The sequence below is a fragment of the Centruroides sculpturatus genome, unplaced genomic scaffold, assembly GCF_000671375.1.
Source record: "Centruroides sculpturatus isolate CEXI.00-Female unplaced genomic scaffold, Cexi_2.0 scaffold208, whole genome shotgun sequence".
Taxonomy (NCBI): domain Eukaryota; kingdom Metazoa; phylum Arthropoda; class Arachnida; order Scorpiones; family Buthidae; genus Centruroides; species Centruroides sculpturatus.
Genome location: NW_019385210.1, coordinates 761,069 through 789,037, shown reverse-complemented (window position 1 = coordinate 789,037; position 27,969 = coordinate 761,069). Strand labels below are relative to the sequence as shown.

The 27,969-nt window shown below is 29.5% G+C and overlaps 1 protein-coding gene across 12 annotated transcripts in view; it reads right to left on the bottom strand.

Moving 5' to 3' along the window:
* Positions 1-4,548: 4,548 nt before the first annotated feature.
* The window catches only part of LOC111636156 (lysine-specific demethylase 3B-like), a 172,779-nt gene continuing 149,358 nt past the window's right edge, over positions 4,549-27,969 (bottom strand). For 11 of the 12 annotated variants that reach the window (XM_023381342.1, XM_023381339.1, XM_023381341.1 and 8 more), the window contains 17 exons: positions 19,081-19,303; positions 18,809-18,990; positions 18,159-18,273; positions 17,779-18,032; positions 15,433-17,663; positions 13,170-13,365; positions 10,526-10,743; positions 10,296-10,451; positions 9,980-10,206; positions 7,692-8,387; positions 7,378-7,549; positions 7,088-7,309; positions 6,884-7,003; positions 6,677-6,816; positions 6,426-6,596; positions 6,202-6,336; positions 4,549-6,120 (listed from right to left, as the gene is read on the bottom strand). In XM_023381342.1, coding sequence (XP_023237110.1) covers positions 6,040-6,120; positions 6,202-6,336; positions 6,426-6,596; positions 6,677-6,816; positions 6,884-7,003; positions 7,088-7,309; positions 7,378-7,549; positions 7,692-8,387; positions 9,980-10,206; positions 10,296-10,451; positions 10,526-10,743; positions 13,170-13,365; positions 15,433-17,663; positions 17,779-18,032; positions 18,159-18,273; positions 18,809-18,990; positions 19,081-19,303 — 5,539 coding nt within the window. In that variant the 3' untranslated portion in view covers positions 4,549-6,039. The remainder of the gene's footprint in view (positions 6,121-6,201; positions 6,337-6,425; positions 6,597-6,676; positions 6,817-6,883; positions 7,004-7,087; positions 7,310-7,377; positions 7,550-7,691; positions 8,388-9,979; positions 10,207-10,295; positions 10,452-10,525; positions 10,744-13,169; positions 13,366-15,432; positions 17,664-17,778; positions 18,033-18,158; positions 18,274-18,808; positions 18,991-19,080; positions 19,304-27,969) is intronic. The other variant, XM_023381340.1, reaches the window with a different exon arrangement.

Genomic DNA, 27,969 nt, shown 5'->3' with positions numbered 1-27,969 from the left:
AAATTTCAACAACTGACACAGAATATACAGTGATTCATGCGCCATCAAAGAGATTGTTTGGGTACAAGGAATTCTCAAGGATTTAGGTTTCAAACAACATGGACTGACAGTGATTAAATTTGACAACAAAGTGGCGTAAAATCCAGTATTTCATTGACACACTAAACACGTTGATATTAATTAAGTTTCGTTACTCTCATGGACTCATTAAGGATAGCTGATTCACATTGATACTGGATAGCAATTAGCGGATTTCTTGACAAAACCACTATGGAAAGAAACTTTTATTAATAATTGCAATAAAATTTTGAAATTGTAAATCTAATTTCATAATTATTGATTTTTTTTGGTGCTATTTATGCCTTTATGTTTATTGTAATCTGAGACATCTCAGCAAGTGGGAGCATTGTATGAATGTGCCTCAGTCTCTTCCTGCAGTACATCACTGTACAGTTGGCACCACTTACACTGGTTGTCAAAAATGGTCATGCACAGAATGACCACATGCTTGTTCTGTTGAAGAATTTTGAACTTTTGTAGAGAGAAAGATCTTCTTTCTCTTCCTTTTTAGCATTTAATTTCAGTTTGTTAACGTTAAACATATCACATTTATTCCAATACAACTCAACAATATATACATAAAAAATTCATTAGCTTCTCTCTAAATTATAGAAAAAAAATGTTAGAAATTTTCTGTTATATATTGTACTGTATTATAAATTTTTTCATGAAAACAAGTGCAATTTTTTAAAATTTATATTTTGATTATTTTTAACTTTTATTTCTAAGATTGCTCTGTTCTAAACATAGTGCCCAACTTACAGCAATTTCCATCAAAGTATATGTCAATAAATAGCTATTAATATTATAAAATCCTGTTAAGAAAATAATTTATTATTAGAAAATCCAACAATTAATTTATTTGCAGTTTTGTAAAATATTCATTATAAATTATATTTATAGTTTGGCAAGAACCTTAATTAAGGGATGGAAAAAGTTGATAAAGAGAATTTGTAATAATTATAGATCTTGGTTTGGTTTGGTGTGGTGGTATATGGCAACATGATACACAAGCAATCTATCAAGGGAGATATCTTCTGGGAGGACTTTCTTTGGGAAACTGGTCACTATTTAACTGTTAGATATGTGAAGGAAAATCAGAAAAGTCTACATGGCCAGCCTAGTGGTCAGGCACAAACTTGTGACCAACTACCAGTATTAGTGGTTTTATCCACTTAGGTGAGCACATTTAGATCTATAGGCAAAGAAAAACAAATACTGTTTGAATAATAATCAACTTTTTGCATATTCCATATTGTGTCCATTTACTGTATTTCTGCACATATAAGAGCACATGAGCTTATAAGTAAAATCACTTGGTTTTACATTTTTGCAGCACACATCCTGTTTTGCTTATAAGATCATATACATTGCTTGTACATGCTGTGTAAATGTAAATTAAATGTAAATATATTGATATAGTTATTACTCAATGACATCACTGTAGTACCATTATAAAAATAAAACACCAAAATAAATGAGTTTTTTAAGAACTTAGGACAAAATTGGCCATTATATTGCACAATCTATAAGAGCATGCTCTTATATGCACAGAAATACAGTACATAATTTCTCTTTATTGATTAGAAATCAATAAAGAAATTATGCAAAATTGTAACAACCAAAATTTAATTTAAATAAATTCATCTTTGTTGTTACTAATATAAATAAATTATCACTGTATCATACAATGACAATTTATTTAAATTAATGATAACAAGGGTAAATTGTCATAATGTTGAAAATGCAATAACTAATCAAAATCTTAGGCATTCATCATTAAATTTATTTGTTTGATAAATCTTAAATAATAGATGATACTATATTTTAATTTCTTAATACGGTAGATCCACTTATTGTAATCATGGAAATTTAATAATTATAATTGCTATAATATAACAAAATGTTAATAACATTAATAATGATAATTATAAATAATAAATTTTTATGTTATACACTTTCGTTTTATGGCCATATTCATGACCAAGAACTAAAAATTGAAAAGTTAACCAATTACCATTCACTTTACTTTTAGCAAGTGAATGCTTATTGGTTAACTTCTAACTCTAACTCTTAATTTTTGCTGGTGAATATGACCATTAATATATTTTTTACATCAATAAAACCAGAAGTTTTTGTTAATTGTTTTCTTATTTAATAAATTGCTTATTGTTATCAGTAAAGACAAGTCACAAAGTGATTACAATAACAAATTTTACTTCTATATTTGGTACTAAGCACATGTTTATTAGCATTGCTAAAACTAAAATATAGGGTTTTTGTATTGTAATAAGATATTGATATAGTAACTTAATATTTTAAAGATCTTATAATTTACACTGTTTTTTTCATTTAATCTCCATAATTAATATAATTCTAGTATAGTAGATGATTTGAGTATAGTAGATGATTTGAATGAATCTTAAAGGTTAAAATTACAGCTCTGAATAAAGCAGTTGGAATCTTATCAGTGCTTTAGAACATGTCCATAGGAATAAAAAAAAAGTCAAAGGAACTGACATGTGACCATTCACAATATATATAGCCCCCCAAAATCAGTTTATCTGGAATTTTGGACCCTCAAAAATGGAGTAAAACTTAAAAGTGAAAAAATCTGTCATTATTTCTCAAATGAATGCTAACAATCAGCTGTTTTTCACTTTACTAGAGATGGCTAAAAGCTCATAAAATAGAAGAAACGCCATTGCATCAACTACTTCCAGAGCACAATTGGAATCAGAATGGCACTCTGTTAAGCCCATCACGTTTATAGGCTATATCTTGCAAGAGGACACGTAGCCCATCCATTCTTTTGACTTTTTACTCCTATGAGCATTTTCTACAGCTCTGATAATGTTTTCAACTCATTCAAGCTGCAATTTTATTTGTTAAAGTTTGTGCCTGTTTAGATTCAAGAAATTTAATTTTGAAATATTCTCTTGTCAGGGAATTCTCAAGGATTTAGGTTTCAAACAACATGGACTGACAGTGATTAAATTTGACAACAAAGTGGCGTAAAATCCAGTATTTCATTGACACACTAAACACGTTGATATTATTTAAGNATATATATATATATAATCAGACCATGTAACCAAGTATATATATATACTATATATATACAGGGTCTGAATGTTAATTAGGTAAGTGAAGTGAAAGTTTTGAAGTTTCTAATCAAACATTTTAGCTAATAATGTAGGTATCTGCATATAGAAAGAAAGATGAAGAAATTAATTAATTAATTAAAATCTGGTGAGAAATGTATAAACAGATAACGTTTCTAAATGTTTTGAAATATTTGCTTTTCAATATTTGTAATTAAGTATTTGATAGAAGACAATTGTTCATGTTTCAAATTTATATTTTTAACCATAAGACAAACTTCATAGAAATTTCATTAATAATAATGTAATTCTATAAATCATTCTTCAAAAAGAAAAGAAAATTCATTCATATTGGACAAATCAATAAATATGAATAAAGATATTAAAAAATATAAAATTTAGTTTTAATTATATTTTGGATTAATTTTTTAAAATAGGACAATAGAATGTCAGGATTAGTTAATTATTATACAGTCAACCTCCTATAACACTGTTGATAATTCCGTTTTATATGAATTCCATGTTGTACGAGTCACTTAGATTTTACAAATACATGAGCCGTTCACAGCCCGGCACGTATTTGTAAAATCTAGGTGACTCGTACAACATGGAATTCATATAAAACAGAATTATCAACAGTGTTATAGGGGGGGTCGACTGTACAATGTTTTTCAATATAAACTAAGAATTAGATTTTATAGTAAATAATTGTGAAAAATTTGAGTAAGATGAATTACATAAATCTAGTTTATCATAAAATTTAAACTTTATTTTTTTTCAGTGAATTGTGTCTGAGTTCGGTAGCAAGATAATAGATAATTTTGTTGATCTGATAACAGAATTTGATATACAGTACTTCTGGTTTTCTAGTTTGCAGGATTGAGTTCCACATTGGATATAGACTTTGTGTTTGTCAGTTTTTAATAAAGATTTTCATTTGAAGAAGAATATTGAAGCTACAATTAGTTCTTGGCATTTGTCAAGTAAATTAAAATAAAATATTTGATTAATTAATTTAAAAAGTAGCAATTTTATTATTAAATAAATTTGGCAGGATGGCATTATCTTTCAAATGCCTGTTTAACAATTAGAGCATTCTCTAAAGCAAAAGTTTTTAATTTTCAAGAGAAATAACCAAGAAAAGTCCTAATAAATTTATTCTAAAAGTGATTTAATTTATGTAAAATATTTTAATCTTTAACATAAAAAAGGTGAATTTATGTAAAATATGAATAAGAGCTAACCAAAGTTTATGTCTTGTTTTGATATTATTAATTAAATATACCAAGAAAGAAACTATTTTATTAGTTAAAAGTTAGCAATTAAATTTTTTAAAAACATATGAATAATACATTTAGATTAAAAAAACAAAAAAACAAAAATATTCTCTTCTGTCAGCACTTTAATATGAACCAGCAACATTAGCCATACATTGTCAAATAAAAACAGGATTTGGTACATATACAGACATGTTTTACAGGTCATGATGACATTTTCAATATAAAAATATTGCTATGAAATATATACAAGTACAAACTAAGGTGATGCCAATTACATGTTCTCCCGCTTGTGGGAACCACTCAACAAACTACAACAGCTTCGTAGGAGAAAGAATTAGATAGATAAAGATGAATCCGAATGAAAAACAATCACGGTCGTGGCTGTAGCTGGCACTAGGAGGCAGAACACTCTCCGGTGGACAAAACTGATTTATTTTACAATGTGTTCTCCCTTTAAAATGTACAAGAATGCCTGCTGCTTGACTCAAAAATGATGAATACTGCAACATAAATAACGAAGAGGTTTCTTTGCACCCGCAAATGCACCCGACTTCGACGTCGCGTTAACGATCAGATGCCGGCTCGAGAAACACCGAACAAACAATAGGACTACGGTGCAGATAATAAAGAATAATTTACAAGCGATGCTCGTTGCGACTCGATGCGAGCTTCTCGTAGACTCGTCCGACTGTCGGCATGGAGTTTATAAATCAGTATAATACAAAACACTGGATAACGTTTGGCCAGCATTAAAATCGAGTGCAGGAAAATGTTTGACGAGAATATTAATTCCCTATTAAATCGTAGCTTTAATTAAACTCTAGGAACCACTACTACCAATTTCTCTCCTAATCTTCCCTGGCACAGCCAACTTATGCAAAAAGGAATAGAGAGGCATATCTTTGTCAAACAGTATTTATATAAAGGAATGAAAGTTCATACCTAGACACAAAAGTGGTAGTTTCATGGTATCCCATAAGTACGCAGTTCTCCATATCTTAACAGAAACAAGTCGGTTGCATTGTTTACTTCACACGACATTAAGCCACAACATCCAACTTTTTTATTTATTTTTTTTCTTTTTCTTTATAACACAGCAAACAGTTCAGATAGATATTTCTGAGCATCTAACACTTTTAAAAATCAATATAAATAAGCAAAGTCAATAACATGAATTTTTAAATTCCTCACTGCAACAATTGAAGACAAAAAGTTTATCCATATATTGTGAGGAAACAAATAGGCATTCCTGGGAAATTATGAAACTGGACAAATATTTGTACTTCACCTGATGTCAGCAGATTTCTGCCACAAAGAGTAAATACACATTAATGGGAGATATTCATTAGTTGGCCATATAATGGCCAATAAGGTAAACATGGCACGGCGAGTCTGTTCCAAAGATATCCGGAGACCGATACATAGGAAGATGTCGCACTTAAAAATAATATAAAAAAAAAATAACATTGCACATTTCTCCCAGGCTTAAGAATTGTTGCAAAGGCCAGCCTTCAGCATAATTTAGTCCATCCATGGGAGTTTGTCTTGGACATAAAAAATTGAACTTCAAAACATCATTTAATTGTTCTCATAAATCATGTTTGGTAGTCTTCTGGGTCATTTTCTTGTAATTGTTCTAAAGCATCCTTCACAGCATGATATATAATGTTCTTAATCTGTATAAAATATCAATATACAGTATTTGTTAAAAACATTCATAACCGATCATTTACAATTATTCTATTATTTCTACTCACTTGTAATTTATCTTCGTGCATAATACGTGAATCCAGAGACGATTGAGATTTCTGAATAAGTTTAAAGCATTGGGAAATGTTTTCTGGTGAAACAAACTCTTTGGAGATTTTGACACAGTTATGAAGATTTTGCACCTGAAAATTATAAATATTAATAATTACTTACAATTTACATACTTGATTTAACATTATTAATTCTGTTAAATCTAATAAATATATTTTACTTGATGAGGAGCTCCTGCAGGGATAAATATAGCATCTCCCAAACATTGTACCACAGCGTAACCTTCTACTCCGTACTCTTGACTTAGACGATTTCGAAGTTCTTCGTCTAAATAATATGTCTGATCTAATAATGGATCCTGTGTAGAATCCTGTCCTTTATCTTTATTTATCTGTTTTTTAAAAGAAATTTAATGTGTTAAGTGTACAGTAGAATAGCACAATTCTCTATTGATCGTTAATTTACTATTACCTTCATAAGAAATTCATTAATTTTGTCTGCATCTTGAGCATGATAGATATGCCATAAAGCACCAGGTTTTATTCCTTTTTCTTTTAATCTTTTCTTCATGAGCAAATCGCATCCCCCTTCGTCGTATGTTTTTGAAATATCTAATTGAACAACATCTAATTATTCAATGAAAAATTACATTAATAGCAATAAATAATTTATGCTTACCATAAATACTGTCTTCCTCTTTTACATCTTTCGATAACCCAACATAGACCATAACATTTACAGTATCACTTGTTTCAACATGTATATTAATAGTACCTTTTGTGGGATGTTGAATGGAACCTAAAATTAATTTTTGAACATTAGTTTTTCCCCCCACTTTCTCTTTTAAATCTTTACCTCGCTTATTTTAAATTATTAACATACCATATGCATTGTACATTTTTGGTCCTAGATCGGGACGGATAAAACAGCTGGGGACGTGACTAGCCAAATTGAAAACGCCATCACGCTGTGTATATTGAGGCAGTGGTAACACAGATAATAATTCCTGAAAGCAGGCTGGTAACACTTCTGGAAAATCGTCGGCAACTGACCAGTCTTTCATTTTCAACAGCATGTGTTCGCCACTGTCGTCTTTAAGACGTTCTATAATGTTAAGATAACAGTTAATCACAAAAATAAGTTGCTTTAACTTGTAAGTATAACTAACTTACTGTTAAAATTTTCAAGTCCCTCCCAAAATTTTCTCATGGGCACATTAGACATAACAGCACCATTTTTGCAATTAATGATATCATTTCTTATATCACCAAACTCCTGGCAAAGATTTTCAGGATGCCAATTTGACAAATCAATTTTCTTTTCGACATCTGTGATCACAATTGGCTAAATGTAGAAAATAAAAATAAATTGTTTTAGGAATAATAATGTGTTAATATTTGTGTTTTAATTAGAAGTATTAAAAAACACACACATGTATGCATGCGCACACACAAATATGTATATATGCAAACATTACATTACTTACTTCTCCATGCCTCCATTGTTCTTGAAACAGTTTTATGTTATTGTCATTTTCGGGATCTTTCAATAATAATAATTTTCCATTACAGAGCCAGGAATGGGGTACATCCGAATATAGAGTTGCACTGTCTGTTAAACAACCCACTCTTACCGAATCACAGTCTTTAGAATGACGGCGGGTGTAATGGGAAGAGTGTTTGCCTTCCTTGTCGAGTTTCTTGACCCTCTGTTCAACAATATTAGAAATCAGTCCGCTCAATGTTGTCTTTACATTCCCTTGTCCGATAGAATTTCTATTCGATCTGTTTCCATTTCCACCTTTGCCAGTGGGTCTTATTAATAATTCACGAAGAGTAGAGAAATTCTCATTGCTGTCATCTTCGTCGTGCAGTCCGTCTTCCAACATGTCCAAATTGATGGTCTGTTTTTTGTCATCGTCATCATCGTCGTCGTCGTCATCTGCCTCCGATTTAATTTTTATCTGAACGCTTTTATTTTCGTCTTCAAGTTTACTCGAAGAATTCAAAGCAACGTCAGCCAACCAACTCAAAGGCGAACTACCACTCTCTGAACTATAACCATCTTCTTGTTTGATGAGATTAGTCATACCATTCACATTTCCCTTTTTGTTTTGTGGACATCCATTCAACTGCAATTGGTCCTTGTCTGTAAAGCATTTTGTAACAGCATTCATCACTTGCTGCAAAAGAAAATACAATAAACTTTTACTAACACAATTACTTCTACTTCAAAAAATTGAAAGCAAAATATAATAGCAATTATAATCAAAAATATTTGTTTCTGTTTCAGTTGAACTAGAAATCTATAAATATTTGTAAATCGTCACAATGCCAGGCTGCAATTTTTAATCATATTTTTAATTTATTTCATTCAAAATATATGCTCTCCACCTCAAATCTGTACTGTAGTGTCTTGCCCCTGTACTGTACATTATACTTTTCTGTTAGAAATGGAGTCGTGCCGGCCATCTATCTAGCTCCTCTCGGAAAAAGTTTTTAATTGAAATAATTGAACTTCCAATACAAACCAGAAGTCACATTATAGTTAATTTGAGTCTCCTGCCCATAACCTTTCCATATCTGCTCTTGAATTTCATTTATCTAATACCATTCTTGAGAGAGAAAAGACAGACAAATGGAACTGACAGACAACAGTGGAAATTTATAGGTCTACAATTTTTTTCAAATTGCAGCCCAATAAATAATTAACGACTCAAATTATTTCTATTAAAACCTAATAAACTACATATAAAATATAAATTAAGGTAGGATCTGTAAAATTGCATATACTATTTTTACAAAATTGAACAGGTATTAAAATAGTTGATTTTATTACTGTCTGTATTTGATTTAATTAATTGAATCAAAGTAATTATAAATATATTTTAGATTTATTAAAATTTATCATATTAATATATTCTTTGAGGAAGCATACATTTAAATACATCAATTATTGACTGACTAAATCTTGGAAAAACTTTTGTGACAATCAAAATCATTATTTTCTCTGATATTTTCTTTTTTATTTATTCATTTATATAATTTTTGGTTTATAAATTATAGCATATGGAAAGACACAGTTTTAGTATAAACAATCTCCTGATTTTTATGAAATTTGATATTAGCTAAAATTAAAAAAGGAACAAAACTTTTCAGTATGAAGAAAATTCATCATACTGCTTTACGACTATAATATAATGTTAAATAATTGTACTTATTATATTCCTATATTTATAAAATAATAAGGAAGAAAGTGTGCATTTTCTTCTTTATAACATATTTGGCATCATAAGCGAAATTATAAGCTTTTATACAATAATATAATCCAAATGTAATGTTTGTTATTTTTTGGACATTTAAATTTTCCAACCATTTGCAAATTACAGGATGTAATGAAACTTGGTGCCAATATTTTAGGGATAGCTTCTGTGTTAAAGTACTAACACTAGTACTCCAGTGGGAAATTCAAAAAGTATCTTTTTTAGCAGGCCAGATCTTGAAAATGAAGCAGAATTTGAGAAATATTTATAGAAGATTTTAAGCTTATTTTTGATCCTATAATTTATCCCTAAAATATTGTCCAGAATTTTGTTACAAACTGTATATTTCCAAAGAAATATTTCTTTAGAATTATCAGAAAAAGTTTTTCCCTGACAGTTCTTTCATTTCTAGAATTTTTTAAAGTAATATAAAAACAACACAAAATATATTAATAAAAAATTATATAAATTAATTTAAATATACTTTATTCTATATTTCATGAAATACTTACTTTACAAATTCCATTTGTGGAATGTTTTACTTCTGAGTCAGCTTTATTGTTACATTTACAGGGAAGGCAAAAATTCCATTTACACTGCACTTCGTGAAGTGCTTTGCCTATGTCCCAAAGAGCGGTACTCGCAATTATTTGCGTCATTGTCAGCTTCTCTTGTTCATGCGCCTGCTTATTGGAGCACAAGAGCCACTGGTAATCGTCACGTCCTTTTAAGGACGATTCTATACAAAAAAAATTAATTATTATTTTTATGGCTATAGAAATAAAAATAATTTATTAATAAACTTTTACTGTAAAAATTATTTCTTACTTTTCCCACTACCGCTCTTCCTGGCTTTATAACAGTCAATACAGACAACAAAACCACATTTATGGCACACCCAATGAAAGTTGAAAAGTGTGGTATCACAGACGTCACACAATTCCCTAACTCCTTGCAACACTCTCTTCCAAGTTATTGTAGTGTCTGAAAATGAAATTAAAATAAAATTTTAATGAAAGTTTTTAATTTGCATTAAAAACAAATTATGTTTTTATTACCATTAGACATATGAAGCCTCTGTGCTTCCTTTTCCTGTTCGACAACTTCGCAGAATTGGCTACCCATGTTAGATAATATATATTTGGACATATGTACATCCAGTTCAGGAGGAGAATCGTCGATACACGATAGCCAAAGTTTTAAATCTTGTTCCGTGGCGTCGGACGGTTCGGAAAATCCGGCTCCGACAATAGTCCCATTCTTTCCGTACCTTAGTCTAGATAAGAGAAGAAAAGAGCTTTTTACTCAAATGTATTTAAAAATCTGTAGTTAATTAAATTTTGAATATCTTTATTATACCAACTTCTTTAAGCATTTTGGCATTTGTTTAAATAAGCATTAAATTTAAAATCAAAAATATTGAAGAAAGTTTTTATAGAAAGAAATATTAGGTCAAGAAATATAATTAGTTGGACTGCTTAAATAATAACTGCAGAATTAAAATTCAATTATTTTTTTATAATAAGTAAATGTATCATTTGATGTAATATAAATGTCAGAATACTGATTTAAGAATGTGTAAAAATTGAGAAAAATAAATTTTGTTCTGATTTTACATTTTACTCCAAATTATATAATGTATACACAAATTTTTAAATTAAATAATAGATTGAATTTTATTCTATTTCTTGGATTTGTGCAGTTTATATTAATAAAAGACTTTTTGTCTTTTTTTCTTTCTTTTAAGAAATCAAAATTTATTCACCTTAAAGTTTTTGGAAATTTTTCAACTTCTTCAACAAACTTTTATAGAAAAAATAATTGGAATCGATTGCATGGGAATAGTAATAAATTTACAATAAATTCTAGAGTAAGATTTAAAAATGAAACAGTTAGAAATTTTTAATTCTTATTTTTCAATTTACTGTAAACTTTGTTAAAATATTGATAAAATTGTTAATACTCGTTACTGATAAGTTTCCAAGTAAATAATTTATTAATTAAGATGCACAGTACTTCATATTTAAAAAATAGCACTTTGTATTTGTCATCATTTCTTGTAATGCTATTGTAAAAATGATGATTTGAAGAATTTAGTAATTTGTAATCATTTAAAGAATTATTAAAATCATAGAAGATTGTTTTTATAAATATTGCCTCTTGGATAACATAATTTAAATTTAAAACTTTTAATTAAAAGTTCTTTTTTAATAATTTGGAAGAATATTATCCTTCAAAGTATCACTTTCAAAAAATAATCATAATCTTTAATATGAACAATAAATTAATGCAAATTAAACATTTTCAACTAAACTGTGTAATCATTTTCATGTTTAATATAAAATTGAAAATGATTACTCACTGTACACAATAGTAATACATTCTGAATAGTTTTTGCTGGTCAAATTGTATTACTTTCAAATTCTGTGATTTGTTTGTTAAGTAAATAAAATACACACCTCTCTCTTATTTATCGTCATTGATTTTTTTAAAACATGATAAATACAAAAGATACGTTTTAGATTACATTAGATTAGATTACATTAATCAACATTCTTTAAATAGTTACTAATAAATTTCTTGTAATTTTTATAGTAATATTGTAAACACATCATGCAATTCTAAATAGGTCAAACAGAAAGAAACAAAAATAGGAAATATTTGATTTCAGATGTGATAAGATCTATAATTGCAGCAGTACTCTTTTGTAAGAAGTTACTTGCTTATTGTAATTACAGTATTTAGTTAAAAATGAAAAAAGTAGCATATAGAGGATTAATCTTTTAAAATTTTATGGTAAATTTAAAATAGAGCTGACTATTTCTTGTGTGTTTAGATTTACAAAACGTTCACTAAGTATACTTTATTAACATTCACTCATTGTGAGATTGTTTAGAAATTAGACAAATGTTATAAAATGATCTCCAAATTTTAAAACGTTTCTAATCAGAGCCATTCTTGTGAGTCCGTGTTTTAAATATTCTGTACATTTAAAATATTTTCTGTATAGTTTAAGCTCAAAGAATAAAGCTAATATCACCCAAAACTTAAAGAAATATAAAATACAAAAATGTTTTAACTATATTTTTTGCTAGATTTCTTCATTTTAACCTAGTGACAACTTTGATTTAATTAGTTCCATAACTGTTTAATATAAATTGTACTTGGAATAATTAAAAATAACAGCTTTTGACATAATTAATGGCAATTATACTATTGTTAAAATAAATTATATTATTCAAATGTTTTCACTATTGAATATATCTTTGCAAATATGCACACCAGTACAAAATTATATATTTTACTTTATGCAGTTTGAGATATTTTAAATTCAATATCACCTTTTGTGGAATAACAAGAGAATTGTTTATGTTTTTCATAGAACAAATTAAAATCCATAAATTTAAACTTTTAATTTATTATTTGGGTACTTTTTAAGATTAGTGCAGGATAGTAGTAAATTTATTACGTAAATATATGTGTATTTAACAATAACAATAAATTTTTTAAAAAATTACCAAATATTACTGTATTACTGATAATATCAAGTATTTTGTATTGGTAGTTATTTAATCAAATAACTGACGAGAACATTGAAGAATTAAATATTAATTTAAGTATATTGTTAAAAAAAATCATGCGAAGATAAAGTTATGGAACTACTAAATTAAACAAAAAAAAAATCAATAGAAATTTTCTTACTTTCTAAAGGCATAAAATCTGCAGAAGATGTTAGCCATCTTTTTGTTACGTTGATTTGGTGTCATTCTGCATTCACGACATTTGGGCAGCTTTGGAGCGACTATGTAGCACGATCCATCTTGTAAGAACGACTCTCCCGTCCTCTTTAACTGAGCTACTGAAGGTTTTTCGATTGGTTTAATGAAGATTTCTTTAGCTGGAGAGGGTAGAGCAGAATTTTTACCGTTTCATCACAACTGTAACAATCAGACAACCGATTCAACTCTAATTATTAACGACTAAAGTTTACAACTTACACTGATTAGTTTACATTTATGGAACATATCCAGGCTATACATCATTTAAGTTAATCAGATTAGAACTGTATGTGCTACAACTGATTTATTCCAAGGTATTCTCTCTGATTCTTACATCATTAACGTTTTTATTGTACTAAATGTTATAAATGCATTTCTTCATTGACGTTATATTGCCTTGATGAAAAAATGTTTTCGTTGTAGATTTTGATCTCTGTTATTCATTAACAGTTTTGAACAGCGATTCTGTTATGTTTATGCACAAATAACAACATGTGAAACTAAATTCTTTCTCTTTCAAAATATTTTGGATTTTAATTATCTTAACAAAGTTTATTTTACAATAAATAACACAACTTGTCCATTATGTAATGCTTAAGTTTCTAGACTTTGATAAATTGCATAAATTTATTGAAACTTTTGAATGAATATTAATCAATTTAGTGTATAGGTGTTTTTAAATTCAGATTTAATACTTTATTTAGAAAACTCCTACAACTTAAATTCTTGTTACTTTTGAGTAGGCTGTTTTTCTTATTACACGCTAGTTGTCATAGTTATTTGTGCCATGCTCAAGGTAGGTCACGTCACTAACGTGGTGCCACCTAATTTAAAATTGTTTCCTGTTAGGTGGTTGTGCAAATCCATTCCCACCACCCACTCGCGAAGAACTCTAGCTTTTGGATTTGTCAGTTACTTCATTCAACTTGACAAAGGGCAAGGAGATGTCATATTTGAGTTCTGATATTTTTTGCAAGAAATATATAAGTTCTTATTTCACTTTTTTATATAAAATGTAGTAAATTTCATAATCTACATCTTATTAATTTAAAAATCACTTAATCTACAGCTACTTTTTCTTTTATATAAGCGTTACTAAATTTATATTCTATTAATAAATGATTGTAAAGTACTAAAAGCAATAAAATTAGATGCAGTTCAATTTTTAATAATATGTTTATTTACAAAAGTACTTTTGCTCACAATTGTTAATTAACATCTATTAACAAAACAAATAACAACATGCAAATGATCTTTGAAGAATTAAAAATATTTACAAATTCAAAGCATAAGATTTCATAATAGTTTTAAAAAAAATTGTTATTAACACGAACAGAATCACAACTTACAACAATACTGAAACAAACAATCGATATAAAAAAGTAAATACATAATATTTTACATAAAGTTTTTCAGTCAATTTATCTTGTGAGCAAAATACTTTTATAACAAACTTTTTTAAGATTAATCTTAATCTAAAAATTTCTCATATCAAGCAATTTAGTTCTTTGTAATAAAAATTTCAGAATTTTTATTCCATAACATAAAAGTTATATTTCTTCATTATCAAAAGTTTTCATCTTACAGAAATAAAATTTTCATAGATTATAAATTTTTGAAATATTTTTTATTGAATTTTTATATAAATAGACAACGTTCACTACAGTTTAATCATTTAAAATTTAATTTTGCATAAAAAAAATAAATTTTGTGGAAGTATCTAACATACATATAAAATAATATTCACCACTGAAATTTATATAATCATTTATGCTGCAAAGAATATACATTCTGAAATCTTAAAAATATATATCTATTCTTATTGGAACATTATATCAAAAACAGATAAGTGTAATCTAAAACTGACTACATTCTAATAGAAAACACTTGCAAACAACCTTCACAAAGCTCAAACTTGCTTTGTATAAACAATAATTGTTAAATAATTATAATATCTTCTTCTATATCTCCGATGAACGTATTATAACAAATTTCAAAGTAAAACTTTACATATTAAACATAAAAATATCGTTAAAATTCCATCATCCTGATGGAAATTTATAATCTATTAAATACATGTCATACTTTTTGTTACCTGTTATTATTTTTGTTTTAAATGTATCAACATCTAAAAAAATTTTCTTGCAAAAATAGTTATTAGATGTTGATTAATATTTAATGCTTACCAAGTTTTTTCTTAGAATCATCTGTTGTACTCCCTCTTCCTTTATTTTTCCTTCCTCTTCTCCGTGATACATCTCTTTCTGGAGGTGATGGCTTTTTTCTACTTTCTTCTCTTTTGCTACTGACATTATTTATAGTTTCATTTGTGTTGTTGTCATTTGTAACCTTTTGTCTCTTACTCGTGTTGTTATTCCAAGTAGTTAATGTTTGTTTCCTACCGACACGAGTTTTACGTTTGATATTCTTTAATTCTTGTTCGGTTTCCGATGCAGAACTCGTGGAATCGTCTTGCACTTTTGATCCTTCATTCTTACTATTTTTGGCATCGTTTCCATGCACCTTATCATTATTTTTTGTTTCTTTTATGTTACTAGTCAAATTTTTCTCAGTGACTGAAGATGTGCTATTATCTGGAGAATTTCCATTGTTAAGAGGTTTAGAAACTTCCACCTTATTCCTATCTGATGGATTTCTTTTGTCTTCATTTTCCGAATGCCTCTGAAGCCATGCTTTCTTTAATTTGGTGTGATTTGTACTTCCTGTAGTAGTTGTGATACTATTCCCATTAATGACATTGTTAGCAGTTGTCTGTGCTGGGCTAGAAACCACTTCTTCAGAGTTCTCAGAACTATTACTTATTGCACCTACTAAGACTGGAGGAGTATTAGAAGTATTTGAATTTGCTGGTGATGCTAAATTTGCACAACTTGATAATTTGGGTGGGGAATCATTACTTTTTGAATTAGGAGAATTACTTGGAGGAATTCCTGCAGCTTTTTGTTTAATTTTTAATAATTTATCATCATACATCTGATTTTGATCATTACTATATGATTCTAAACTACCTGAAGAAGAGCCAAGTGTTGGACTAATTGTGTGAGGAGTTAAAGTTGGAGCTTCTGAGGCAATGATTCCTAAAGCACTGTTCTGAGAAGCACCATGATGACTGATTCCTGATGTCTGCAAAATTGGGCTTGATCCTTGAGATAATGATATTGTAGTTGTTGAAGGAGTAATATGATATTGTGGTTGTAACTGTGGTGGCATCAATTGGTCATCATTAGTCTTTTGACGTTTTCGACTGCTGCCATCTCGTACTGGCTTTCGTTTATTCGAACAGTTCAATGGCTGTGACTGACTCTCTGTGGCAGAACTGGCCAAGGTTGTAGAATGTGAAGTAGCATTGTGCATTGACTGCTGGGAAACTCCTCGATTAAACAAGATGTTGCCCTGCGTAAGTCTTGGTGAAGTAGAAGGAGGAGGTATTCTTCCTCCTGTGGGAGGAGGTGTGGGATTACCTGTATGAGACATTGGCAAGTTATGCATATGAGCAGGAGATGGGGATTTATGGCAAGTTCCTGATGTTAGTATGTGAGATCTTCCATTTGTTTCAAGTGGAGTAGGAGTTCTGCTAGGATTTACACCTGCCTGAATGTTTGAATTTGATGAATGTGTATAAGATATCCTTCCCTGCGTAGAAGGATATACATTTGACCTACAAACAGGTGTTCCACTTGTTATGCCTATACCAGATGTTGCACGGGGATAAGTCTGACCTAAAGGAGGGCTTGTAGCTTGATGTGAAATGTGCGTCACCGTTGTAACACAAGGAGGGACAGTAGTTGGTCCATTACTTGAAGGAGTATAAAGTGGATTTGGCACTACACCTTGTTGTATTAAGTTGTAAGAGTGCGGACTGCTTGTTGCTGGAATATTATTTTTGGTCATATAAGGAGAGTTATATCCTGAAACCTGAATGGATGGTGAAGATGATGCCGTAGATCTGGCCGATTCATATCTCTGAAAAGGCTGGTGTTGTGGCAAACATCCTTCTGTAGGACCACAAGCTGGTTCTCCTTTAACAAGATTTTGAGGTTCTTGTTGTGGGGAAGCATGATGAAAATGTGATGCACCAATTCTTGATCCCAGGTTTGGAGATGATGTATTTTGATGAGCAGGTGCAGGACTTGGTGGCGTATACTCATAAGGCCTGAAAGCTCCACTGCTTCCAACACCTGACTGGTATACAGGACTAGCATGTTCTGAACCCATAGGGTGCATTGGAACTTTAATTTGCTGTTTATCTCTCGATGATGATTGACTACCTGGCGTACTTGTTCGACTACTACCTGGGGTTGACGATCTTTCAAATGGTATACTGCCTTCTTTTTCTCTGTTATGAGCAGATGACTGATTTGGTTGTCTTCCAGGAGGTGCCGTTTGGTTGTTTGGGCTGCAAAAAGAATTTTAGTTACAAAGAAATTCATTTCATAATTAACTATCAAAATAAAAACTTGAAAATGAGAAAACATTGTTGTGATAAATTTAAAAACTAAAGTTATTCTTACTTAGATGAATTTTTACTCTCTTCTCTGGCTTTTAACTGAGCTTGTGTAATATAAGTATGCTGGAATGGCTGATAACCATAAAGACTAAAGCTAGCTTCTGGCTTTGGCTGTGCTGTTGCAGCAGAGGAGGTAGCTGTGATTGGACTAGAACTCATACCAGATTTACTGGATGAAGAGGTACCACTAGAAGGATGAGGAGATGACCTAGATACTGGATAGCCCTCCACTTTTGAATGGACACTCCCCGGTCGTTGCTAAAAATTTATTTATTTAAATAAATAAAGTTTTTTGGCACTTTTAAATGTGTTATTTTAAAATTATATAGTATATCTCTATATATCTTTATATATATGTGTGTGCCATGACCTAATTATATTTACCTCTGATAATGCAAAGTTCTGAGAATGAGACAAATCTGCAGCTTGTTCATTTCTCTGCTGGACTAGAACCATCCATCTCTCTTGATCCTGACGTAAGCGATCTATTGCATTGTGTCTAAATCAGAAGAAATTGCATGATTATTCATGAGATATTCGTGGATTAAATTTCAAATTTATTTTCAAATTTGTTATTGAAAAATTTTTGTCAAATTGTCTGACAATAGTAATCACGTGAAATAAAAATGTCATTATTAATCATCATTTTTGAGAAATAAATAACAATGATTTACAAAATTTTAAACTTTTAATTAAGAGTTAATGATATTTATATATCCATGATATATCTGTGAACAGAATGAATTGAAGCAACTTGGTGATGTAGCAAATTTAAATTAAATATTGCTTATTCATAAAATCAAAATATCTATTCTTTCATAATATTTGATAAATCCAATTAAAGTCCAATGGTATGTATTGATATTTGTCAGTTGATAAGATTTAAAACATATAAGCCTTTCATTATTTAAGTAAATATTAACATAAACATAACAAAATTGTGAAAACAATTCTTGAGAATAAAAATAAATGTAAAAACTGGTTTTTAAAATAAATGTTGACACAGAACAAAAATGATCAGTTTTAGTACAAACCTTTCTTTTGTTTCTGCAGATATCTTCTCTCTTTTATCCTTGTCAGAATCCGTAGGATGAATAGCATGACTATGGACAGTTACAACGGGACTGCATCTACCTACATTAGATGTTGGCAGGGGTTTGATCAAAGGTAAATTTGGATTCCAACTGTTTGGAACCCGAGAGTTCCATTTTATCTGCTTGAAATAGGAACAGAACAGGTGCAAATTAGCTGGGGAGAAAGGCACATGTCTCATAATTGATTTTAGCTAGGCTTAGTAAATAGTTACCCTTTCATTTACTAATCTTAACGATTCTTCAAAATGCTGTTGTACAGCTTCTCTCTGAACTCTTTCTCTTTCTAATCTTTCTCTCTCTTGTTGTTCTGATCTTTCTCTTTCTGCTCTTTCTCTCTCTCTCCTTTCTTTTTCTTGTCTCTCTGCTATTTCTTTTTCTGCTTTCTCTCTTTCTAATCGCTCCCTTTCAATTCGATCTTGTTCTTCCCTTCTTTCTCTGAATGACAGGAAAAATTTTTTTATATTTCATCTTTGATAGAAAAAAAAACATTAAACTTCACAGTAAAAAAAACTGAAATGAAATTATCCAAATTGGGATTAACTACCAAGAGAAATTTATTTCATATTGTATCTGAAATAAACAATTTTTAATTTTCTTTTTATCAAAAAAAGAAAAATTATGCATTTTTTTAAATTTATATGAGAGTTTTAAATTTAATTCTTGATTTTTTTTAAATAAAATAAGATATATTGAAAAATTTTCTATACAACTTAGATCTTACTGCAATGCAAAATTAATGATTTTACAATGGCTTTCAATATTCCTAATATATAATTTTGTACATTTATTAAATATATTGAAAGTATTATATATAAAATATTCCAATAAATATACAAAATAATATATGAATTATATTGAAAGTCATTGTGAACTCATTAATTTTGACTTGCAATAAAGACTAAATTAGGTAAAATATTTTAAAAAATAAAATTATATGTACTGTACAATATTTTCAGAATAAAAATTTATTTGATTTGTAAAAAAAGAAAAATCATTATCATCAGAAGTCAAAATCAAATCTACAGAGATAATAGAAACACAAAGGAATGATAAAGAATTGAGTGACGCACAGTATTACAAGTGCTTGTGTCAAAGATAAAGGAAATGAAATAATTATAAACGGTTTTCTGTTATAAAAACTGATGTAACAAATTACATTGAAATTTATAATAAAAGTCTTTGATATTTATTAAATATTCTAATATTTTTAAAAATGTAATAAATAATCATTTTCTAATAACATAATGATACAAATATTATTATAGAAAGATTTAAATTTCATAAATATTTCAAAATTTAACACATTTTTTTTATTATTTCATGCTCTATTATGTTTACTGAATTATTATTTTTAACTACAATATATTTTTCATATAAGTAAATCATAATTTTACTTATTCTGTATATTTAAAAAACTAATTCTACTCTAAATAAAATTTGATTAAAATGAGTATATAAAAAAAAAAAAAAAACATTTTTAACTAAATAAACAGCAGCTAGAGTGTCAATAACATAAATATTGCTAAATTATTTATTTTTCTTTCATTCATGTACCAATCATTTCTACACTGCTAAAAACAATGTCATCAACAGCGAGGTTTATTCTATAAGTTTATTTGCATTGTTTATGTTATTTGTTAAAAGTAAATATTTTAAACTATCTTTATGTCATAATAATAATCACGAAAAAACTTTAAAAATAAAATGAAAACTTTAAAATTTTAAAAACCAATAAGATTTACAGCAAGGAATTTCTAGTATGTTATTGATTTCGGCTGGAGAATGTAGTCGACACTTTCCAAAAGATTTACTAATTTAACAACGGCCTTGCATAACGTAAATGATCAACTTTACATCGCAACAATGAATTACCAAGGCGATAGCTTAAAAATAATTGACGTAATCCAATATGATAAATCAAAAATTTGTAACATTCTTACATTCAAAATACAAAATTGTGCCACCAGTTTTTTTTATGTTTGTTCTGATTAACAAAAAAAAAATTTTATAAAGTTTGTCTTCTTCAATAATAAAATTAAAGTATTTGAATGAAATATTCAAAATTCAAATTTACCTAACATTATTCAGTTGTAATGTAGAGGAAATATTTCCTCAACAAATACATATCATAATACATATTTTGAAGCTTATTTATAAATTAGGAAAATCTAATACATGTGTAAAACTTTATAAAAATATTTACACTATTATTTTTATAATAAATATGAAACACAAAAGTTTATATTGATCTACAGTCAGATATATTATTTTATTAACATTTTTTTTAATATCCATTATATAAGAAATAGTTACAATTTGTTTTTGAATATTCAATATACACTTATTTATATTATATAAACAAGCAATGTTAAGTTTAGTGTTGAAATTTGTTTAACAAAGGGAAAAAAGGTTTTTCTTCCTTGTTTTTGGATTTAAAAAAAATTTTAATCAATTAATTATTCATAAACATAATAAGATATTTATGGCAAAAAATGACATAGATACCATTCATTAAAAATTCTGTAATTTCAGCATTTAAATTCTTGTTTTAGTGAAACAAAATCTTTTTTGGATATGTTGTCTCCTTGAATATTAGATATCTGATGATACACAAGAGTAATTTTCCAATTAAACTTTGAACAGAGATATTTAGATCAAAGATCACATTCAAACAAAAATATCCTTGTTATCAGAATATCACTTTCTCATAAAAAAAATTTATTTAATACTTGATTTTTATTTTTTAAATGATTAGAAAATTGTAGTTCTGAACAATGTTTATTTATTTTAATAAAACTTGTTTTTTAAATTAAAATCAGTTTTATTTGAAGTTTTACTTCTTATTCTCAATATCTAGTAATTTCAATGTATTTTTTTTTTATACTAATTCTGAAGAATATTATATAAGTCTTTAATCTATTTAATTGCAGAATAAGAGTTTGATAAAACTATCTCCTTTCTGAATTACTGGAGGTGATCATATGCAACAAAACCTTTAATTACCAGTAACAAATTAATGACAACGGCCTTCACCAAGGCCTGCATCAGGTTTTTTAACAAATTAGAATGTTTGAACAATACTATTCAAAAAAACAATTTTAAATTTCAAATAACCTGAATCGAATTCAATGGTAGAACTATTAAAACTGGTAATTTTTTAACTATTCAAACTATTAAATTATTAAAACTCATAATAAAAAATATATATAGGCCTATATATATGGGGGCAGAGTCAAAAAATTACAAATTTTAATAGTTCTACCATTGAATTTGATTCAGGTTATTCAAAATTTAAAATTGTTTTTTGAATAGTATCATTCAAATGTTCCAATTTGTTAAAAAATCTGATGCAAGCCTTCATGAAGGCTGAAAACATTCTTTTTTGTTAATTTGTTACTGGTAATTAAAGGTTTCGTTGCATAAGAGTTTGATGATTAAATTTATTTCTCTTTGAAATACGAAAAAAATATTTATTAAATAAAACATACAATAAGCATTTAAATTTTATTGAATTTAAAAAAGACCAATAATCTCTTAAACAAAAACATTGAGTAATAAAGATAATTATCATTTAAATAAGATGAATCAACATTTTTATATAGTATTGAGTAAGCAAATAAATATGATTTATAAAAATTTGTCCAACATTGCAATAATTTTTACATGCTCATAATTCTTTATTCTGCTACTAAAATATTCCAGAAAGCAAATTATATATTTGTTTTTTTTTCTATATATCTATAATATAATTATCTAAAAGTTTTGTTTGTTATGATAATATTGATATGAATCAGATAAATTTATAGTATTTTAGTATGAAATGGATAAATTTATTTTTTTAGGTTGCAATGCCAAAAATTACAAAAATAGATAGCAATAGGTATTATACGTATATATGCAATATTAATGACATATTACGTAACTGTAACTTTTGAAAATCTCTGCATTGTGTGCACCTTTTTGTTTTTTTTTTTTAATGAGTAAGAAAATAAAAAACAGAATTCTATTTCTTTTGATAACCGAGCCAATTAAAACTAGGATTTAAATTTCTTTCTTACTACATGTGCCTCAATAATATCCACATTATTAGAGAGGAAAATGTCTGTTAGGATACAATATCTACTTAAGATAATTAAATTGATAAGCAATAGTAGATTTTGTGATGGTTAAATGTAAACTAATATTAAGATTATTTTGATGTCATAAGACAAATAACCTTATCTACAGTGATGTCATAGCCATAAATTTCTTTCACTTATCATTACACAATTTATATATGATGATGAAATTTATATTAGTAATTTAATGATTACATATTAATTAAATTAATGAAAACAAAATAAAAAATTGAGGTCTTAGAATGTATAATTTTAATTATTTGAAATATATAAAAATTAATGCTAACAAGGTCATTAGAGGAAAATCGTAGATGACCTTGGACTATTATGATTTTGTTCTAATGACCTTAAAAATTAGACACATTTAATTTGTGTCCAATAATTTAGACAAGTTTGTCTATGAAATTTTCCTGGCTTGCCTGTTCAGTCAATTTTTATGAGAGTATTTATCACACAGATTTATTTTCATAATAAGTCTTGCATTATCAATTTTAAATCTATTCTATCTTTTTTACTTAATACAATAACATTTCTTTTTCCTTATAAAAATATAGAAGGACAATTTTGATTATCTAATTTCATTTTTTATTTTGTTCCTAAATATAGCAATTGAAAATAGGTCAGGATGTTAATATTGAACTTCTTAAGTACTAATAAAATCCATTTCAGAAAATAAATTTGTTTTAATTAATCTTAATGTCATTTCTTTAATAAAAAACAATTAGATAATGTGTGTGTGTGTGTGTGTATTAAAGCTGCAGTGCTGGAATGACATTAATATAATGGCATTGTGAAGTTTTAGGCTATAAGTTAATTTTTATATACAAAAAATTTAGCAGTTGGTAATAAACCTTCACAAAAACTACAACCTTTTTATATCATCCCGAGGCTTTGACTTTTATTATGTTATTGAATAACATCTGCTTAATGTTTGGTTTTCTACTTAGCCAGGTAAACCAGTAATCGTGTCCTTTCATTCATTTTTGTATAGTGTAGTTATCTTTTATCTTTACTGGCATTTATAATCTGCGTGCCAGATTTTTATCTCTCGGTTGCCCGACTTTTGTTTCCCATCTCTTTCCGTAAAGTAATTTGCGGCGGTGCGGACCGAAACGGGAAGACTTTTCGATCCGAAGAAAAATTCTCGTCTGATAATCTTTTCCGTTAGAAAGCGGATTAATTGGCACTTCTATTCCGGTTACATCCCGTTACGTCCCCAACAAATAAACTTTTTACGAAATGTGACAGTCTATTTTTAACTTCAGAAATAAACATAAAAATCTGCATCATGAATTAAAACATAAGGAAAAACAAAATAACAATTTTATGGCACTCAATTAAATTTTTTGGCCTACTTTCCTTCCTGTACAGTTAATTTAATTCAAATGACAACAACAAATTTAAACAATGATAGTCATCTTTTCCCTAGATAATGCTGCTCATTTCTACTCAACTTTAACCGTACCAAACAATTTTTTTAACCCAACATTCTAGGTTATCATACGAAATACAATACACGATACTATATTAATGATTATCAGGATATCCTGTTTATACATAACTTATCAGGTTTAATTAAGTAACATATGACAAAGTTTACTAGTAATTTGCCAATAGAGATAACAGACACTTCTTTAAGAGGTTAAACATTAATAGATAAGCTAAATCATTTCAAAAATACAAAAAATATTGATTATTGTTTGTTTAAATTTTTATCAAATTTTTTGAGAACCAGTAATAGGATGGTCTCTTTATTAAATTGTCAGCCAGATATTTGACAGGCAAGGTTGGAAAACAGGTTGCTAAAAATTTCTTAGCTACTAGAAATTATAAATTTTAGGGAAACATTTAATACAGAATCTACAATATGTTTTTTTCTTTAGTTAATCATCAAAGTTTTTAGGCCAAACCTAGCTCTCAATTACCTTTACTCTGGGCACAACAGAACTGGCCTATTCCTCCAAATTTCTTTCATTAAGAACGTTTGAACAAAAGAATCCAGATATATTTACCACAGTAATTTTAGCCAGGACGGCCGAGTTTTCCCGTTTTGGAAGTTTTAATAAACATAATAGCAAGCGGAATAACAACAACGTAATTCTCGGTTTTTGTTACACCGCGTGATAGACATTCTTCGACTTTAATATCGCCCGAGCAATATTCAAACAACAGGTCGGCTTCCCTTAATAAACAAATGTGGAGGAAAGACTAATATAAAGTGGAATGAAAGGCGATACAAGTTGTAAATTTCTCTTCGACTTATTTTCGAGACGACAATTACGAGATATATTATTTTTTTTCTTTAGAACAGAAATGCCGGTTGCAACGAGCGACGAATTGGGCAAAGTGCCAGAGCCCAGTTGGAATGGCGACAATGACCGATTTCGATCGCTTCTTTCGTCCACTATCGCGCAAAATTCGAGCGGATAGAGGACGATACCTGCCAAAATTCTTGTCGACGAATGTAATTTTCTTTCGGCTGTGTCATCAAACTTGGAAGGCGAATGGTAGACTGTTCTTTCGCAAGAGAGTCGTTAAGAAAACTGGCAAACGTCTCCGGTTAACTGAAAGTAGTTGGAAGACTTTTCCCACTATAAAACGGCCACCCCGAGACAAAAGCTGACGAAGCAAACGGCCCTATCCCCCACCATAAGCAATTTTGACATTATTGATCTACGCTAATGACAGCACGGCATTTAACGCTTCTAGAGGGGAAAACCGCTCTGTCCGGCTACACCCAGTCTTCCGCACCTTTTCCTCCTAAAAATTCACTCCACCTAACGCTCAAAAACTCCCCCGATTTATCGTCGTCCGCAAATTTGCTTATTAACAGAATTTAGGGGAATCGAACCGCAAAACCGGATTAACATAGACACAATCCCTTCCAGCTACCGTTCTACCACGACCGAACGGCCCGGTCTGCGTCATTAAAACCAAATTTTATGCCTTTGCAGAGTTAGACACGGATTTTAATAGCATCGGACTCTCCCGAAACATAATTATAGAATAACTTTTCGAATTTATAATTTGTTTCATTCCTAGTCACTGCCGACAGCGAAGCAAATGCCACTTTCATAATGAATTTTGATCGACGTGCACAAAATCTAACGGGTTTGGATTCTTTAATATTCAAAATTTATCTAACAGAAGAAGAAGTGCAATAATACTTTCTGTTCTGTGCACACTGCTGCATGTGTATGTGTGTGGCAAAAAGAAAAAATTACTGCAGGAAATTATAGAATTATTTTACTTCTTTTTTTAAAAAATGGTTTTCCTGTTCGATTTTTATTACTGTCATTCAGGTTTTTCTTTTTCTTTTCTTCCTGCGGAGCCACTTAACATCTTAAACAATTCTCGTTATCAATGTCACGAAACATGGCCGTTTAATTTTAATGATTCGTATTTATCTCGGACGTTGGGAGATCAGAATGGAGAAGTTCAGAGGTTAGAAACGAGGGGAAAAGAGGGACGAATCGTCGTAACCGGTTCTCCACCGGGAAAAATTCCTCGGCAAGTGGACAACCGGGACACTACAGTGTGTTGCAACTATTAAGATCATTAAAACGAGTTTCGATCTCTTAAAAATAACTTTGCCGAATAACCAGTTGCGATAGGGAAAAAATTGCGTGTAGCTCTCGGCAAACGGGAGGATGTCTTTATCAACTCGATGGCGAAATGACCTTTCTCAGAAGAACGGATAATTGGTTGGCAATTGTGTGAACTCGGCGTCACTCTACTTTTTGCAGGTTCTTCTTTTTTTTGTTTGGCAGCGTTTCGCTTTGCATTCTCTACTCGCTCGTTTGCGGCTCCTGGCACTTTTTAGCACCGAATTTTCCGATTCGCTATTCCTAGGAAACCGTCAAGCGATTATTCCCGAGGCCGTATCCAATTAATCGACGAAGCACCTTGGCAGACCGGTAAAACTATCGGGCATCCGTCGTCGTCCAACGTCCATTGTGTCTGCCGCAACATCCCGTTAACGAAGCATTGTCCGGGCGCGTTTCGGTGTTGTTTGCTTTAACGAGTCGGCATTGAGAAAGAAAAACGGCGCTTTTCTCAAACAAAAGCATCCTTTTATTTATCTATCAAAATAGAATTTCTCGACGAATCGTGCCGAGCTAACCAATGGCACGGTAATGTCGCCTGGCAGGACGTCCTTTCTTAGACTGACGCTTTTCGACTCTTCGCCTCTACCGTCGGAAATGGAAAAAGCAAAATCTATAGGTCGTCGACCCTCCTTTCGCCGCCATGCAAAGTTCATTTATCGAATCCAATGCTGCTTATGGTAATTAAGCCATCTAGAACGGCCGTGAGTCACCACTCGAAAATAGAATGGTAACCTTCCAGATGTCCGACACTCGCACTTCGAACCGAGATAACCGGTAGTGATTAGGAATTATCTGTTTCGCAACACCATAAACGTAATTTGGAAACACGATGAAATAAGGAAGGGCGAATCTATACCCGAATCTATGACCCGATAATGTACGAGAGCATAACGTTACGTCAGCATCGAGAACCAAAAGTGAATCTACTCGCCAACGACACAATTCCTCAATTAAATAATTCTGCCAAATGAATTTTCCAATTTCGGCCATCGATTTTTAGGTGCCGCTTCCGTACACTTATATATATTATCCAAAATATATCGATACATAGATTTGTACGGGTTCATTCGAAGCAATAAATAATTTAAACGTTTGGCAGATTTTGCCGCAACGAAAACTCGTTGTTTTGAAACAGACGGCAATTTAATGTGGAATACAAAAATGAAGGATGGGCACGTGTCGAGTTGCACACTTTATTCTACTTTTGATGTAAAGCATCAATCATCTATGCAGATAAATGCAGTTAAGAATTTGTAGCGAAAGTACTGTATATGTATAATGGGATGAAGAGTGCGCTTCGTCCCTTTATTACCCCTAAGAAATTACGGTTTGTGTGTATTTCCGATGGGACTGTAAAAGGCTCGAAACTCAATCG